This window comes from Diadema antillarum, unplaced genomic scaffold (genome assembly GCF_040938485.1).
Source record: "Diadema antillarum isolate AM-2024a unplaced genomic scaffold, OU_Dant_1.0 seq00001548_RagTag, whole genome shotgun sequence".
NCBI classification, from domain to species: Eukaryota; Metazoa; Echinodermata; class Echinoidea; order Diadematoida; family Diadematidae; genus Diadema; species Diadema antillarum.
In genome coordinates, this window is record NW_027272277.1 from 495,336 (window position 1) to 514,821 (window position 19,486).

The 19,486-nt window shown below is 38.4% G+C and overlaps 1 protein-coding gene across 1 annotated transcript in view; it reads right to left on the minus strand.

Moving 5' to 3' along the window:
• The window catches only part of LOC139710618 (lisH domain-containing protein ARMC9-like), a 53,792-nt gene that overhangs the window by 14,526 nt on the left and 19,780 nt on the right, over nt 1-19,486 (minus strand). Inside the window, exons 14-27 of the mRNA XM_071622542.1 lie at nt 19,276-19,399; nt 18,060-18,199; nt 16,923-16,999; nt 16,238-16,312; nt 15,649-15,739; nt 13,419-13,468; nt 12,648-12,758; nt 10,670-10,731; nt 9,860-9,899; nt 7,731-7,803; nt 7,285-7,304; nt 6,401-6,441; nt 5,516-5,673; nt 4,666-4,767 (exon numbers count right to left, since the gene is read on the minus strand). Of these exons, the coding sequence (XP_071478643.1) occupies nt 4,666-4,767; nt 5,516-5,673; nt 6,401-6,441; nt 7,285-7,304; nt 7,731-7,803; nt 9,860-9,899; nt 10,670-10,731; nt 12,648-12,758; nt 13,419-13,468; nt 15,649-15,739; nt 16,238-16,312; nt 16,923-16,999; nt 18,060-18,199; nt 19,276-19,399 (1,164 nt within the window). The remainder of the gene's footprint in view (nt 1-4,665; nt 4,768-5,515; nt 5,674-6,400; nt 6,442-7,284; nt 7,305-7,730; nt 7,804-9,859; nt 9,900-10,669; nt 10,732-12,647; nt 12,759-13,418; nt 13,469-15,648; nt 15,740-16,237; nt 16,313-16,922; nt 17,000-18,059; nt 18,200-19,275; nt 19,400-19,486) is intronic.

Sequence of the window (19,486 nt, forward strand, 5' to 3'; positions counted from 1 at the left end):
GGTTCAAGTCTTCAAAGTAATTCTTACCTGGGTAAAACTGGACATGTCTTGTACATCATCTCTGGTGCAGGTAATGCAAGAATTACTTTTCCTTATTTTTTGCATTTTTTTTTTTTAATCTATCTGGTGAGCACTTCCTATCATTACCTTTAACACCCACACCTGGGATAATGTGAAATCTTGGTTAAATGCCAGTCTTACTCAGGAGCAAGCTTATAACACCAATGACAGCTAAGAATGAGGAAATGAGGAAACAGCTTGTGAGAAACCAAAAGCCCAGACTTGGTTTGAGATGCAAATAGCCGTAACTTTGAATGCCTGATTTAGTGTGAAACAAATAGCAGTCTCTAAAAATGTACATATATCTGCAAGTCCTGATGCATCTAGCACCCTGGGGGGGGGGGGGGGGGGGGGGGGGGGGGGGAGGCAAGTGACATAAAAATGCAGGAAAAATGTAGGAACATGGGTGGTTTGACCATAAGGATAATACAATTCTTGGCTATTGGGGAAAACCAGACAATGAGCACTCTTAATAACGGTGTATGCAATCTTCTTGTGTCTATTAAAGAGGTTGAAGCTGGTAGCTATTGCCTCATCCCATTACAAACCAAAGAGAGAGAAAAAAAAAAGAAAGAAAGAAAGAAATAAGAAAGTGTCATAGGCAACTTGTATCAGAGTGGTACGTGTATCTACCAAATTATATTAATTCCTATAGACCGATTCGGGTTCGTTGAGGGCAGCAGACAATTTGTGGCACTGGACACAGCCATGAGCTCATTTTGAGGTGTCTTAGCCGACCCCCCCTCCTCTCCCCCACCCCCGGGCAACATGTTTATCGCGCACTTGTAACAAAGGTTCGCACACTAAGCAAACATTCTGCGCACTCAGTATGACACGAACATTGGCTAAAACAACCATGCATCAGTTTTTCATTCCACGCGCGGAAGGGGGTGGGGGAGAGAGGGGGGGGGGGGGTCGGCTAAGACACCACGTTAATGGCGCTGCCCATGCCAAAAATACACATAGCGCGTCACAGAATCGGTCTTAGTTTGGAGAGATGGGAGTATTCCTTTGACCTTATCTAACAGTCATTGGATACTTAATGCATCTATTGGTGTTCTTGGAACATGATGATATCTTCCCAAAGTAATCCTGCACACATTACATATAATTTATGACATGACAGAGTGATAATTGTCCAAAATTAACTGTTGCAATTACACAACAATTCTCTTCAATACCTCCCTCAAACAAACAAACAAACAAACTACATACAAATGAAGCAAAAAGCAATCAAACAAATGACAAAACACTTAAATCATACACAAAAAACACTTAACTGTCAGTGCAAAACTGATATATTTCCAGACTATTACCAACTTTCTTTAAATTTGTGCTTTGTGCATTGAACTGTAATTCAATATGAACTATTACGGGTGTGGTTGCTGCTATATGGGAGGGTGACAACATAGTTGAAATGAAGGCTACATTCTGCTACCAGTGACGGCACACTACACTAGTAATATGTGCTGATATGCTTTATATACACAAGTAGCAAGTTGGATTTAGCATGTGTGGGTCTATATCATTGTGAAAGGCTACAGTGTAAAGCTACATACAGTGTCAGACTATATTGTCACTCTTTGGTGTAAGTCTATAGTGCTACTGTAGCTTATAGTAAATTTATACAGGGTGTAATCAAGCCTAGTGTTAGCATACAGTGTTAGCCTACAGTGTCAGCCTATTGGGTAAGTCTATAGCGTCTGCTTATAAAGGAAGTCTACAATGTAATCAAGCCTCTAGTGTCAGCCTTTGGTGTCGGCCAATTGTGTAAGCATATGGTGTAAGCTTATGTGAAAGAAAACAGTGCATGCCTAAAGTGTCAGCATAAACTAATGGTGCCTGTCAGGATGAAACACTTGCAAGGGAGTGTAGTGACTTCTCTTTAGATGGCAATTTAATTCCAGAGTGACAGGGGTCATTAGACATTGTAAAACAGTCAAATATCACAAAGTACATGTATTAGAAAGGACTTGTAAAGATCTGTTGCAAGCAGTGGAGGGGGGATTAAAGCTTGAATCACATAGCACAGAAATCAAGAAACATAAAAATTAAGGGTCTGACACTGGTGTAACAGTGTAACAATCAGCAAAGGTCTAACACTATCTGGACAGGTGCTGTTGACACTGTGAATCTACATAAAAAAGAATAGAGATACACCTAACCAGTGACTTGAGTGCGATGTGAGATGAGGCTACACTATAAATGAATATAAACAAAGCTGTGTACTACACAGCAATGGATTTCTATGCCATCTATAAGTGCAATCCTAAGATGAATCTAATCATGAAGTTGTCACTGCATTTTGCCAGGTGCAGTGCACAATGAGTGTGGCACAAGTGGTTTCCACTATTGCGCACTCAAGGAACTACAACAAATATGAAAACAACAAAAAGTGGGGCAAATCTTTGCCCTTGAAAGGTGCGAGATTCAACTGATCACTGCATCAAGATCTTACTGTCTGCTGGCTGAACGCCATATTTATCAACCGTATCTCCCGGTGTAACAACTGATCTTAAACCTGGGATAAAGAGAATACCACAAAAAAAAAAAAATTGAACGAGTGGCAAAACGGAGAAAAGACAAACACATTATTCATCCACCTACCTTTCATCAAACAGTGTTGATTTCTAGCCATTCCTTCCACACATTTTCTCCCCCTTCTCCTGAAGTTATTTCCAATTTGTAAGATTTTTTTTTTAGGTATTAAAAGAGTGTCTTTAAATTCTTATTCAGTCTTTGTACAAGTATAAATGATGCATGATGACACAATCATCCGTAAATACATTGTACAAAGGTAAGGAACTATAAGGAAATGTACAGCCTTGTACAAATGTACTAGAATTAAATTACACACATGAGAACACATGAGAAAGACATGTGAGCTGGGCATCTCTTTGTATTCCACAACAGGGAAGCATGATGATTACAATATTATGATTCAAGTACACCAGTACATAGTCAAAAACAACAATGAAAAGCAGATATGAGTAAATAGGAGAGAAGAAAAAGTGGTTAGGTACTTGTTGATAACAGTGAATCATTGATGTACATCATGTGCCTCAAGGCTGGTCTTGGTGTGATTTTACACTGGGATTTCCTACATTTTCTCCGGTATCAATGGAGTAATGTACATCCTAGAACATAATTGGTGAAATCTATTAAGACATTGTAGATGTGATTCATACACAAAGCAAAGCAGGACAAAATATGTGTTGGTTAGTCACAGTTGGGGAAAAAAAAACACACGCACACACGGCAAAGTCATACTTTTGACCGACGCTAATCTTGACCCCGGCTCCGACGGGCTGGAGGGTTGGTGACTGACAGGAAGGGTCACCGAACTGACCCGAGACTCCACCGGCTCTGAACCCACCCTTGACCTGACAGGCTCTAGCTGCGGGGTTGGTGGGTCCTCGGTCAGTGGAATGGTCATTGAGCTTACGGGAGAGGGGAAGACTGTGGGGAGGGGGGGAGGATCCAGGATGCCATGGAGATAAAAAGAGTTGACAAGAATGTAAGATTTAAATAGATAAAACAGGATGTAATAGAGGATACAAATCAATGGAAGTGGAAGTATGTAAGTATGAAGTTCAATGTAATCTAACTTGCAGGAGCGTAATGAAACTGAGGAGTATACACATAAGTATGAAAGTGAAGGCACACCTACGAGATAAGTTTACATCCTTTGATATAACTTATGATCAGACAAGTGTAGTATTGAGTTGAAATGGATATGATACTCTCTTGATAGAAAACAAAAAAAGAACATGATTAAACAGGATTAATGTGATCGGAAAGCTGAAAAAGGGATTAATCACAGAGGCATGGCAAAATACAATAGTTTTTGAATAAATTGCACACAGCTCACATCTGGAATGACAAGCAAATGAACTTTGCTAATAGGCTCCACTGAAGCAAATTACTCCACGGTGCTGATTCCATATTCAGTGGTTACTGGTATGGTTCACATAATGTATATCACAACCTGCACCATCCACAGTCTTCAAAACTACAGACATACAATTTTAAGCAAACCAATATTAACCGACACTTCCCAAACTGTGCGAGTTACAAAACTGGATAGTTCTGCACAATGACACTAACTTACACTGAGCATTATGCGCAGAAATTTCTACACACAATTGTGGCAGTATCACATAAAATATTCTGTTGAGTGTAGTTGAGTACACCTATAGCAGCAAAGAAGCCATTGGGATAATCTTCACTTCACATTGGCAATTAAAAAAGCAGAACTTCCATTTTAGCTTTATCACAAGTACTTTGATGTAAATACAAATGTATTCAACACCATAAGGGAAGGTAAGAATTATTTGATATCATTCGATGACAAGCTTTTAAGCCAAGCATTAACTTTTTGACTACCCTGTTATGCCACACTGATTGCTCAATACGTTTTAACACACTGCGCTCTTTTGTAACGGCTGGCAGCAAAAGCTGGCCATGGAACGCGCCCTTTCGAAATTAGAGCACATTGGGGGTTAAGCCTTGGAGAGGCACAGCTTTCCTGGCCGACCTTCCAGTTAGTGTGCAAGCCACACGAATAACATACGTATTGTGTTTGTTAGTGGGACACTCTCTTACTGTTTGACCCCCCACGGGGGTTTGAGAGGCGGGATATGGGCCCCTCTCCCAACTCCACATTCTCCACCGGTGGCAGGTCCTGGGGTATGGGCTTCCTCTTTTCTGTTTTGTGGGGGATACGAGGGTTGGACGATTTGGGAAGGAAATATTTCAAACAAAGTGACTATCTGCAACTGGTACTCAGTGAGGTGAAATTACTGGCAAATTGCTGACAGATATCTCTTTGCATTTTTCACAACGGGAAAAGTTGAAAAATAACAAAACAAGTCAGTAAAATCTCTGGATCAAATCCAAACACAGATAATGCGCACACTCCTCATGCACACACATTCACACTCAAACACACACATAAACATAAAAAAGCACCATCTATAGCTTGCACACTTGATAACACGGGCAAACACCAAACATTAATATTACAGAAACTGGTTGATTTCTGTTCAGAACCTTGTACATTTTAGACTGCCATGGAAACCTGGAATGCCAGTTTTGGGACATCTTACAGTTTCTCAAAGAACAGACTTATCACCATGCCAATGTATCTTTCTACTTGTGTTCATAACAATGTCCTTGTACCAGAACTGATAACTGTCATAGCTCTTTATCTGTGTACCGGTGATAATGGTACTACAGGTAGTGTAATGAAAATGAACAGTTTAAGAGAGCTCTATCATGATGTTGATAATGAAAACTGTGGAGATGACACTGGTGTTTTTACAATGTAAGGTGTACACTAACACTTATCAAGCCACCATTCAGAAAACACTGAATTCTATATAGAGCCCTTTTTCTGTCTGTATACACAAAGTTGACACCATCATAGAAATGACACAAGGTGCTCTACACTTACTAAGTCTGTTGCCTCCAGTCCCAGGCCGGCTGGGCGGGGGAGAGTCTGAGGATTTGATGGGAGGGGGCGGGGTCATCCCACGGCTGGCTGGCCTCTTTCCTTCTGGCGTCCGCGGGATCTTTGGCCTACTCTCAAATGCCTGCATGTATTCTGGTGGTCTGAGAGATGGGGACAAGATATCATTACAGTTTAGGTTCACATTTATGCAACTGTGGGAAACAGAGAAAATATGATATTGTTTGTTTTATGTATAAATGTAATTATGTTGATACTATCATCACTATTCAAAACAAAATCATATCATCAGCACAATTAATTACTGCCACTACTAGGATTACATGGGTAAACAGTCGTAGTCAAGTACTGATAATTGTACTACAACTGTTATTACACTCACAATGTACTCAGTATTGTACTTTGTACATGATGTATGTCATCAATAAATCCGAATTCATTTATGATTGCTATTATGTTATTGTTTTTTTTTTTCTCAAAATCACTGTTGATACTATCAAGGCTGCCAACCCTTACACATCAAAATACATACTAAGGCAACATAATAACATAATTTGAATGTAAAATGTTATATTTTGGCACAAAAATACATTAACTGAACATTTCAAGCATTTCAAATCTAATTTCAGGAAATTTACCTAAACTTACTTTCATCAAAAACAAACACATGTTCTTATCTTTTACAAAAAAAACCCACACAACATGATACTGTACGTGTATTGTAAAAACATACAAGTCTGTAATGTTGCTTAGTAACCACAATTAAATTTCTACTATTAAATGCAACACTTGCTTACACGAGGCTACTTTAGTTAAAAAAAAAAAAAAGGAAAATAAATGAACACACTTTAGAACTACAATCAAACCTACCTGATGCCTGGTCCATTGCTGCCTGGTTTGGGTGATGGATCCTGATGGTAATTTGACACAAAGAAAGCAAACAATTAAAATCCATGATGGTGAAACAAAATAACACATTTGTTGTACATGATAACCCTTAATGTGCTTGGTTAGCTGATTGGTGCACATGCTAGAGTGTTTCTTCACTCACTGACATAAATGTCTGGAAAGTAATTGTAAATGAATAGAAAGTACCTAATTCCCCTACCCCTATTATGTGTACCCATGGCTTCCTGTTGGACTATGTATGGCACATTTATTTGCTACACCTCCATGGGCTTGTTAACTCCACAACCATGTCATGTTTGGATGGATTATTGAATGCAGATGATGGAACATAGCAAGTTCAGTCAAGTGCTTGGGCACATAAAGGGGTAATTCAAGCAGTGCTAACAATTTTGCATACTTACTCCAACAAGGAATTACTAAAGTAATATAAACATGTAAATATTTTGTTCCTCTAATTTTCTCTCCCCTCCCCTTTCTTATCAACATAGGAATCAGCCAGCAGTATCCGTTTGAATTATACAGTACACTCCACTAAACTGCACAAGCCAACATTTTACAACACTGCAACATCTACTTCAAAAAGGCATGACACTTGCATCTAATTTGTCTCTGCTCTGCAACATTTATGGTTAAAGAGCAACATAAGACTTCAAGCAATAAATGACTGACTAATGTTGCAGTACAAAAAAAAAAAAAATGTTTAATACACATTCACAAGTAGAAGCATTCTGAATGGCATTTCAAAGAAAGAACTACAACTCCCAAGGGTTTGTTTTGGGGGGTTCCCCCCCCCCCCCCCCCCCCCCCGCCCCGCCCCCAATCAAAGTTACAAAATTCAGACTGACCTTGTGTTGTTGAAGATCACCTGTACAGGTATGGGATGTGGAAGAAAGAACACAAAAATGTGATGATGAATTAGTTTCCTTACTACAACTGAGATGAAAGCAGAAACAATGGCCGTTCATGGGTTTTGAAGTATTTCAAAAACTACGAAATAGAAATTTACACCAAGTTGATACCTTTCTCTGAACATAAGGAGAAATAAACAAAGGGCAATGAGTTCTCTATCATTTAGCAGCTAAAATACTTACATGTATCTATGATGCATGAATTACTGTAATCCACAATTCTTGAGGTACGTATGGATTCAATCATCCTTTCTCATTCTTCCTTTCTTTCTTTTCTTTTTCTTTTCTTTTCACACATTCTCTTTTCTAAGCTCCAAATGCAAAACCATTTAAGAAAAAAACTGGTAGTCACATATTTCACACCATGACATAGACCTACTGACCTGCACCTTGAGCACCTGCTCCTTTACCAGCAGACCCTGCTCGACTACCACTGCTAGTCTGGGGTCTGGAAATCTGCAATGAAAAAGATAATCAATATGAAAGAGGTAAATTAACCTGAACTAGTATTACTTGAAAATACAATCTTCATAACACAATTTCATAAAATCTCTTTAAAAAAAAAAAAAAACGAACTAAGAAATCCTTAGGTAAATTAACTATTATCATAAACACTCATGTATAAGGTGCATCTTTTCGTCCACAAAAACATTTCAAAATTGGGGGTGCGCTTGCACATGAATGCAAGTTCTCATACATGTCCGTCTTTGTTTGTTGTTGTTTTTTCCGCCCAAATCCAAAGTCGGGACGTGTCTTGACCATGAGTGTTTGTGGTACTTCAATCACACCTACATATTGCATAAAGGCTAGTTGCCATACTTCAGTGAACAGTGTCTTCCATTACATTTTAATATGCTTAAGAATGCATTTACTTTCATAAAAGAAGAGAAGAGAGACTGAGTGGTAAGAAGTTAATTCTCTGAATAGCAAAGTTTTGGTGGCAATGCAACTTTCATGTTCAGAGTTTATCTGCACAGTCATGATCATAATTAAAGTGTCTTCATCCGCATTGCAGTGAGAAGAAAATTAAATTTTGCATTTCCTTCTTTCTGTGGTGTTTCAATATTTTCAACAAGGTTAGACATTAAAAAAAAAGATATATATATATCTTTTCTAGAGAATTACAAACCTCACGGTAATTAGGAGACCAGCAATTTCAGAAGTGTTTCTTTGCTCATGCACTATTGTGACAAAAGTTGTCAAATGTATATTTTTTGTTGATTCTAGCAAAAAGCCTGTGATAGGACTCATATCACTTTATGACTTTGTAAATATCAAACTGCAAAGTTTCTTCTTCAAATTAATAATGATTTCAGCTTTGAAATAAATACTGTATGAGATAATGCCATTACCTGACCAACTGTAGTTCCAGGATGTTGTACATCCATACTGCCACTGAAAATGGAAAACAGAAATAGGGTTTATACCCATACAGTGTATTCATTAGCAATCTCTCTCAAATATATTAATTACAAACATATAGTACCATAAGGTCTAATTCATATGTATTGTAAAGAATTCAAGGAATATCATCAAATTTTTCCATTCCAATGAGAACGGATGAATATTATGTCTATTCTATACAAAAGACATTGAAGTACCACTAAATACTGCTGATAGATCTCAGGACTGAAATTCAGAAGGAAAAGCATTGTGAAATATGTTTATCATTATTTTGCTTACACTCATATAATACACCATAGAATACTATTGTAACCTCACCTTTGTCTACTGGCTGGCTTCTGAAGCTGTCTGCTTCCAGCCCTAGAGGGCGCTTCCTAAAGTCACATAAAATGCATAAAGAATATTTTAGAATAGATATGCCAGAAAGAGAGAAGAAAAAGCAAAAACAACAACAACAACAAAAACAATGTGAGCTGCATCATAAAAGTCAATGAGATAGTTATTATAAAAGAGCACTTTTGGCAGTATTCTTCAACATTGAGTATGCTGACTTACAGTTACAAGTGTTAGTGTTTTTTAATTTCATACAGACACGGTCTATTGATCATCTGCTTGTTTTTTCTTGTACTACTCTCCTCTCATAGAAACATGGTACATAAAGAAGTTACAAAATAAGAAATGCATAACAAGATTTTACATAATAACAAACAAAACAGAAAATACAGTAAACCTCATATTCCTAAATTTTCCTTGCGCTGAATACTCTGAGCTCTATAACAATGACATCTACAGGTCTAAATCTATTCTTTATTTTATAAATCACTCAAATATCCATTCATTCAAGTAAATTTCTCTGGTTGACTAAAATACAAAAAAAAACAACAACTGCAAAACACGAAACAAATAAACACACTAATTCATACATGAACCTTCATTCAAATATCATTCTACATCATTTGCACAGCTCGGATTGACACCGACTACTCATTCATTTTTATCTATACGATATCTTTCTTCAATTGTTAGAGTCTTGTTATTTCTGAATTTCACACAATTCAGTCATCTCAGTAAAATGCCAACAAAAGAAAGACAATGAAAAGTACTCTACCTGTCCATTGGATGCACTGGGATGCCTCTGACCCTCAATCCTGCAAAATAAAAAAAAAATAAAAATGTATGAATTAAATGGCCAAATTATTGGGGGATTTGGTTTTTGTTTGTTTGTTTGTTTGTTTGTTTGTTTGTTTGTTTGTTTGTTTGTTTGTTTGTTGGTTGGTTGGTTGGTTGGTTGGTTGGTTGGTTGGTTGGTTTTTAGAGCACGTGTTTCAGAATTGTCAAAGGTTTAAAAACTCAGCACTTCAGCATGAGTGATTTGAGTCAATGTCAGATTATACATTGACTGTACACAGCTACAATTCTACCTTGAATAGATTTCAACCATGACAAGATACTGGACAGTTTTTAATGTGGTTTATCAGACAGTGCAGTAGAAGAAACTGTACACTGGTATTGGACAGACACTATACACCTCATGGAGTAAGATTTCCCTGTCCTTCCCTTTATGTATCATATACACCATTACTAGCTTGGCCCATCATCATCAAAACATAACCAACTCAAACATACTGAACAATTGTGCATATTTCGGTAGTGTCTCAATTTTATAGATGATATTCACAAGTGAAATAAAATGTGTAATATCACCTACCATCATCAGAACAGTGGGTACCTTACTGTGATTTATTTTCAGTATAGTACAAGAGGGTTTGCAGCTGATAAGAGTTGGTGAAAGGCGAGTACACCATTGAAACACAAATCACAGGAACTACCAGCTTTACTGTGAAGAGTGATTACAAACACATAAGACGAAACACTGCGCACTCAAAATAAACGTGAGTGAGAAATACATCCTCCCTACCCTTGTCTGCTGGCTGGCTTCTGGGACTGTCTGCTGCCCCCTCTGGTTGCTGATCGGCCATCCTGGGGAAAAAAGGAGGGGAGCAGATTATGGTAAATGGAATTCACTGAAGCTACTATTCCAGATTATATTCCACATACTAAGAATCTTGCTATACGATTGGTCAAGAGCTGATCACGTGATAAAGCGTAGTTTTGCCCATCACATCACTTGAGAGAAAAGTTTGTTACACTCTATGATAGTCATTTTGTTTCGCTGATCTTTCAGTCCACACAGTCCTAACGTGTGATATAACCTACAATTTCGAGTACGCGTGTAATAAAAGTACGTTGCACTGTGGTCTATCATTTGACCTGGGTCAAGTGATAGACCACAGTGCAACGCACTTTTAGGTAGCGTCAGTGAGACGATGCTGTGTTGTAATCGCCAGCCCACGTCTAAAGTTGACTTGTATGTTACCGTATCGTGCGTGCACATAGTCTAGTTGCCTTGCTCATGTTTCAGAATGTCCAGCGTTTTTAGCAACAACATGATTGGTAAGTGAACGTAGCTTAAGCTCTAGGGTAAGGCTTGGCCTAAGGATACCTCGACTACCTAGTAATAGGTCTATAGACTCTCTGACTCTCGCCATACCTAACGTAGGCCCTACATACAGATCTGCAGTTTTAGTGTTTTTGGACTTGGAGTCTAGTCTAACTATATAGATCTAGCTGCGAATGATTTGAGATGTGGAATTAAATGGGAATATAGATGTGGAATATAAAGCAAATAATCAACTTTTGGTTTCAGGCAATGAGACAGACTATCACTTCCTCGGCGATCTGAATGCGTACGCTATTTTTCCTCAGCTGCGCTTCGGAAAGATAGCTACATCCAGATCGCCTCGTAAGTGATAGTTTGTCCCATCGCCTTCACCAACTTTGATTATTTGCTTATTTACACACCATAATAGGAGCAAAACAGGGTGAATGAATTCAGCACTTCCCTGGAGATTTGATCTTCTGGTAGAAATGTTGCAATTGCTAGGGTATGGTGCATGAGAGCAGAACGATTGCCCCAGTTACAATACCGAGAGAGAGAAAGAGAAAGAGAAAGAGACAGAGAAAGAGAGAGAAAGACAGACAAACAGAGAGTACTGTATATGTCATATATTTTGCAAGTCTAAATTTTCGCGAATTGGGAATTTGTGACGATTTCGCGATTTGCACATTCACATCAGGGATCAAAGTCAATATTTTCGCGTGTCTTTAATTTCGCGAATAGCACCTGACTTGTGAAATTCGCGGAAAATAAAAACCTGTATACAGTACCTAACAGTCCTTTTTACTATGGCACTCACTGCAGAGTAAACTACAGTGTTTTTACAAATCTTTTGACTTGCTTTCAAATACTTGGGGAAAATGGACTATAACTACAGCATATTTTTCTAAATGAGAAAACAGAGACAATTTCTCTTTAACCCATTAAGGACAAATCCCAAGTATACTCGGGCTGGGGTCTATGAGCATTGCGTGTTGTAGCAAAATCAAGCAGTCCTCAACGGGTTAATTCTTTCTATAGAAATAGTTAAGACGTGGCCTCTTCTGACTTTCTTTTTCTTTCGATTAATTTGCTTGTTTGTTATTTGTTTGTCATAATACACAAAAAAAGGAAATCGACAGCCAAAGCCAAAAAGACAAGTTTTGCTTTCACCTTCTATGCTGGTCATCAATAAATAAACAAAGTAAGATGAGACTCCCACCTTCACACCTCTCTCTCTCACACAAAATACATTCAATTTGTCAAAAGAGAAAGAAACAGTCAAAGCCAAAAAGAAAAGTTTTGCTTTCACACTCTATATTGGTCATCAATAGATAAATAAAGTATGATGAGACTCCAACCCCCACCCCTCTCTCACACATCATATTATAATTATTATTATTGTTATTATTTTTTCTTTTTTTACAGGCATGGTTTCTATTTAGTCCACTGTACTCACCCACATATAATGGGCCATGAGGAGTTTCTCCCCAGCCAGCTCTCCCTGCCTTGCCTTCACCACCTCTGCCTTGTCCAGGTCCGCCTCCATGGCATCTTGGTCCTGGTCCTCCTATGTAGGCCAAGCATTATACCACATAGGACCACATGAATGAACCAGGAAAGGCCAGATGAAAGATTCAGGGAAAACCCGACATTTCATGCTAACTTGCAAGCTTCCTACTGTGCAGTGGGCCTCTCTCACAGATTAAATTGAGCATCGAGAATCAAGGGTTTCTGAGACGAACACTGTACTAGGGCTTTCTATAGCTCAGTCGGTAGAGCACCAGGATAGCAATCCGGAGACCTCGGGTTCGAATCCTGTTGGAATCCCATTTTCTTTGCTCAATTTTCCATTAACAGATTAAATGTTTGTACCAGTACATGAAGAACCCATAATTTGGGAAATTCATGACTGACTATTCATCTACACACACACAGATACATACATACACACACCAAAGAACAATCAAATGATTAACACTTGGAGTCAATAAATTGCATTACTGACTCCAAGTCAAATGACTAACACTTGGAGTCGATAAATTGCATCTTACACTTGGCTAAAGGGAGGACGGGTTGTCCAATCTACCCACTAACTTTATCAAAACTTGCTTTAAACTCGTACAAGCTTTGTAATGATGTTAATGCATTCCTCAACTAAGTACTGTATACAGTGCTGTGGTGTATTCTTCCTAGATGAATCCATATGTACATGAAATAACTTTCATACCTCATCCTCATCATCTTCATCATCCGAGTCCACATCATCCGCTGTCACATCTGTGAGTGTACAGGGTAAAAGGGTTTGAGGACTAAAAGTAAAACAGATTTCTTACCAGAATATCAGAGCATGTTCCAATCATGGCATGTTTTTGGCATCAGAGTTAATCATCATGAAAACTTTACAGTATACAGAGCATTCCGGTTATAACTAACATGGCTATAATGAAATTGCTGTTACAACAAAGTAAAAATTCAGGTCACAACAATATCCTCTCTATGTTTTTTCATAGTTTATTTGTTCAGTTATAAACTTTTGATATAAGGAAAGAAAATTGCCAGTCCTAAGGACTTCATTATAATGAAAGTCCACTGTAACATTAAAATTCAAGTTAATTCACAAAGGTAACACATAAAAAGTACAAGAGAAAATGAGCTTGTTCCTGGCAGACACTATGTCAAGGGCACATTTCTCCTATGTCATTCAACTTTTTAGTCATGACAGTATAGCTACATGTACAATGTGACTAATGTAATCCACTTTGTGTTGTCAGCCTGATGACATGTGTGCATTTATGAACCAGAAAAGCACTCTGAGAGCGCAGACCTCCGCCAAGCATGAAGCTCACTTCCACCACTACACTGATCTTGTTCTTCCATAGAGATATCATACGTGCGTACACACAATATCGGTGCTAAAAGTTGCCAGATTTCCATATATAGAAGCCTTTGTTACGTCATAAGCCTTCAGCTGCACGGCGCGCCTCGCCCCAGCAGAAACTAGAGCATGCACTTTAGTGCGCGCAAGCAAACCTCAAATATGCGCAGCCTGAACTCCCAAGTTCATTGACCCTACCTGCCAAAACAAAAAATCCTTCATAAATTCCCCCCAAATTATCGGATCATTACCAAAAGTTAATCGTTTGTTACTTGTCCCATTCTCAACCCTTCCTGCAAGTTTCATCCCGATCCATTAACTACTTTTTGAGTTATTTCGCACACAGACAAACTAACTACAGCTGTAACTAACTGACTGACAAACGAACACACAAACCAACGGTAACGAAAACATAACCTCCTCCCTTGGCGGAGGTAATTACGTTCAGTTCACCAACAAAATAGCAACTAAGAGAGATGACAACTGCCGGCTTAAAGAAAAATGAATTTGAATCATACAAGTCTGAAGACTGGATTTAACACTTTCAAGAGAGACACTGCATTTATGCAGGGTGGCACCGAGTACCCTTAGAAATTAAAATAAATGACTGTGTATATATCATTTTGGAATAGGCTCAGCGAAGCTGTAATACAGTTTGCACTCCTAAAACATGCTCAAGATACAAGTAAGTCCAAACTGGTTTAACCCTAACTTACCTGGGGGGGGGGGGGGCCATAATGGCCCCCCCCTCGACGAATTCCGCGACCATTCCGCCGCGCAAAATTTTTTGACCGCGCCGCTCGCTGACTTTTTACTTTCAAGTCTCGCGCAACTTTTGAGACCAAATTTGTCACGCCCGGGCATACCGTTCCGAAGCCACGCCCCTTCAAAAAATTTTCGTCAACCCCAAAATTGCTCAAAAACGTGATTTTGTGTACAAAGTCAATACAAATTGTGTTTTTTCAATTAATTCATATAAAAATTCATATTTTTAATTTTAATGGCTGAAATAAATTCATTTTAGTATAATTATGCTGCTAAAGATGTGTATGACAAATTCTGCTGAAAAAAAACAACGAAAACAAAAGTTCGAAAAAACAAGGAAATACATTAAAAAATGATAAAACAACAAAAAACATAAGAAATTAATTTTGACACTGAATTTCTTTTTACGCACAAATGTTCGGAATGTCACTAGGAATATTTACACCAAAAATCAGCATTCCATGAGCTTTTATAAGCCAATTACAGACGAAAATGAGGTTTTTTGCATATATTTGCATAATTAATTAATTTAAAATAGAAAATGCAATTTTTTTGAAAATTTAACTGAACAGTCTTGTAGATTACATCCGGCTTTATGTTCATGCAAAATTTTGCGGCGATCGCGCGATCAACGGCCGAGATCTGAAGGGGGGGCCATAATGGCCCCCCAGGAATTCAAGCTTGCTAAATAGCCCAGGTAAGTTAGGGTTAAGAATATGATGGTGGAGTACTTGATGGGACAGGCAGTAGAAACACATTGCTACTGAGACACAAAAACCAGCAGAGTTTGATGTGTTGGACCTGCCATGGCTCTCACCTGAGTTGAGCTGCTTGATGATGAAGTGGATCTGTCTGTTCATCTCTGGTGTGTCTTCCTTGATGAAACATTTCAGTATCTCTTCCATTCCCTAATAAAACAGAACAATAGCAACAACAACAGATGATTAAATTTGACACAAACATAACAATAACTGACCAATATGGACAAAGCACATATATTTTTTACCAATAATACCGTGTACGTACTTCATAATGAAAAACACAACACAAACATCACACATCAAGAAACAAAACTTTGATTACTCTAGACCTGTGAGGTTAACTCCAGCCTGAAGAACATGACAGTCACAAGCAATGCACAAATACCAAACTGACACAAAAAAAAAAAAACAACCCTAACATGAATATCTTACTCATTGACATAGAGTAAATAAAGAAATAGAAAAAAGATAAGAAGGCTGACAATTATACAGACAGAGATTTGTGAACATAATGAAGCAGAAAGCAGTAATTTTAGAAAGAAAATGCTAAAAGATGGCATGACAGAAAGTGGCATGTTACAGCCTGGTGTGGCATGGCACGTTCAACTCTGGTTTATAATGCAACCACAGAGTACCAGTACTCACCATTTCCCTGGCTTGGTCCCGTATCTCTGGCACTGATAGAATGCTGTACAGCGTTCCATTCACGTAAGGACGAATCTACAGAAAGCACACATGAAATCATGGGGGGATAGATAGAGTGTGTATTCACAACTTTGCATATCGAACATTTTCAGCTGGAATGGAAAGACTGTAGTGAATGTGAACACATTTGATGGACGACTCTTGAACAGGTATCATGTTTAACCCGTTGAGGACGGACGGCTTTTGCTACAACACACATTTCCCATAGACACCTCCCCGAGTATACACTGGAGTACTAGTAGTCTTGAACAGGTTAAGGCACAATGCAATATTTGAATAGCATGCACAACGGAATTCATTTCAACCCTTACACATACAAATTATGTCTGATCATATTGGTGATAATCAACTGGAATTTGTAAATGTCAGATCTTGCATGGTTCTCTGAACAGACATAACCATCAACTTCTCCACGAAAGTAACATCATGTTTAATGCTCTGGCCCCTCGTATAGCACTACCAACTACTTTACATGACTACAGTGCAAATATCTCTTGTACTATGTCAATATATAGTATATCACACAATCAATGATGTGCATAATATCAGAAATAATTCTATCTACTCTGCAAAGCCATTGATTCCTGTTTCCTTGTCATTGAAAAATAAAAAATGTTATTCTTACCTCTTGATCTTCATGTCCAAGTAGATCTGCTATCACATGCAAAACCTGAACCTTGTCATCCACACATTTCTTTTTACCTGGCACATTAACACAAAGAAGCAGAAGAAGTGTTACAGGTAAAACAGTTCTCAGAAGGGATAAAGTATATCTTCCACTGTTTGGAAATTTCTTGCGAATGTATCGAAAGGTTTTGCCGGGAAACTTGTCTAGATAACCCAATTTGCCAAGATGCTGTTTTGGAGTATTTTGAGAAGGTACATTGTAAGTGTCAAATAGTTTCAACCACAGTACACAACCTTTTTCCAGAAGCGCCCTTCCTGTTCAGATTGTGGGTAGGTAGAACCCTACATAATGATCAATTGTTCCCTAGTAAACTGTAATCATATTTCCCAACCAGCTGCATGTGACTCATTCTTACAAAGAAGGTTGATGGATGCTGCTACAGCATATGGCCTGATTTGTAATCTATCACACAACACTGTGCAGCATCAGGGATCGGATATGCCCTGAGGTTGCAATATTATCAGCATATGGCTAATATTTTGCATTTTTTTCATCACCCAACTGAAATGGTGTTATCCACAATTATTTCACACATTTTCTGTATGCATAGAAAGAGAAAAAAAAAACCAACAACAACAACAACTGACAGTTTCTGTAGGCATATGGACATCACTGTTTTACCTTTAAGAAACAAGACTGTCTTACCAAGGGAATGTGAATTCAGCATTAGTGATATCAGCAGACAGCTACAGCAATTGTATGATGAGGTTTTGATTGTCTGATCCAACTCTTTGGGGTCTTGGAGGACATCCTACACTGTCACAGAGAGTCAATTTCTGCACTAACCCTTTGTGTATTTTGGGTGCTAAATGGTTCAGAAAACCCCATAGCATTGTAGACACTGTCCAAAATCCCTGGTACAGGAAGGACTAGTACCACTTTGGAACAATATGAACGTGGCAGGGTACAGAACAGTTGTTTCAAAAGGATCAAATGCAGAAGTTTGAAGGTCCAACAGTGTACTATATGGGAGTGCTTTCATACCAAAATGTGTGAGCATTCACCCAATACAACGTACAGTATGCCACCTTCCATCCAGAATAATCACGGTTGCTGGAGAATATGTGACCTTACCTGATGTACGCAGACAAAGGTTCATGAGCAGGGCTATGGAGTACTCTAGTGTGTAGTCTGACAGCGAGTCCGAGTCTTCTAGAACCCCAACAAGCCACTTGATGATACCGCCCTCTATCATCGCTGACTGGAGATGTCTCCTGCAGAAAAAGGCATCAAGACAACATATCAGCATGATAAGGCTATGCATGATTCATGATATTGGAATGACTCACATTGGATTTCAAGAAATAAGACGAAAGAAAAGCAGTTCAATTATAAATGCTGTAGGCCATCTCAATTAGTTGTTTGACCATTACTCTTTCCCACCAAGTCTTCTGGAATTCCATTCACTGTACAAATTTAGAATTCAATCATCTTAAGACAAATACAAAATAACAATAAGAGAACCAAACAGCATCCCTTCACTTTTCTAGCGTCCTTAAGTCATTCTTTTGTCATGTACAGTAGGCTCCCATTATAATGAAGTCCTCGGGACCGGCAGTTTTCTTTTGTTATATTGAAATTTTTGTTATAACCACACAAAGAAATAATAAAGATACATAAAGCAAACAATGCTGCGGCCTTATTTTTTACTTTGTTGTAACCAGAATTTTCTTATAACCGTGTTCATTATAACAGGAATGGACTGTATTCATGTCAGTAGTGCAGGAGAAATAATTAGGTGGTTTATCTTGCACCCTACCCCCTCCCTTGATAAATAACACAAAAAAGGCACATTATTACAGATACAATGTAATTATGTTAGTTTTTACTTCCATATTTTTTTTTCTCTTTCTCTCTCTCCCTCTCTCTTCACAAACACACTAACTTTCAGCCCTCCCAACCTTCCTGACTGAAAAATAGGGATGATTTGGCTCAAAAGCAGGAAAGAAAGAGCAGCTCCCATAGGAGTGTGTCGTAAAATTTTCAAAAAAAAAAAAAAGGAAACCCCTATTGAAACAAGAGCTGCGCATGATCAAAATTCAGGTTCTTTCCTTCAAATTCAGAATGGTTGGGAGGTCTACACGTCTAGCCATCGACAGGCACACATCCTTACCCATATTGCACAAGCTGACACCCTTTTATACACACACACATGATTATTCTCACACACACATATTCTATACCTGTGTCTTTCTCTCTCTCTTTCAATCTATCTATCTCTCTGTCTCTCTCCCTTTTTGTGTCATGGTTGTTTGTTAGTTGTATTTGTTTTTCTAGCCAGTAGTCTTACTTCAGACTGAGTTTCTGCAGTGCCCCGAGGGCATTCTCCCTGGTGATAGAGTCCCTCTCTTCAGACTGCAAAGTCACCTGTAGGGTGTAGACGATGTCCCGGTACCTGCCCAGGTATGATCGACCTGTATGCATGATATGAGAGTGAAGCAAACCAAACTAATAGCATCAATTGTTGAATTCTCCTTTACACACCTGAATTTTGACTTTGA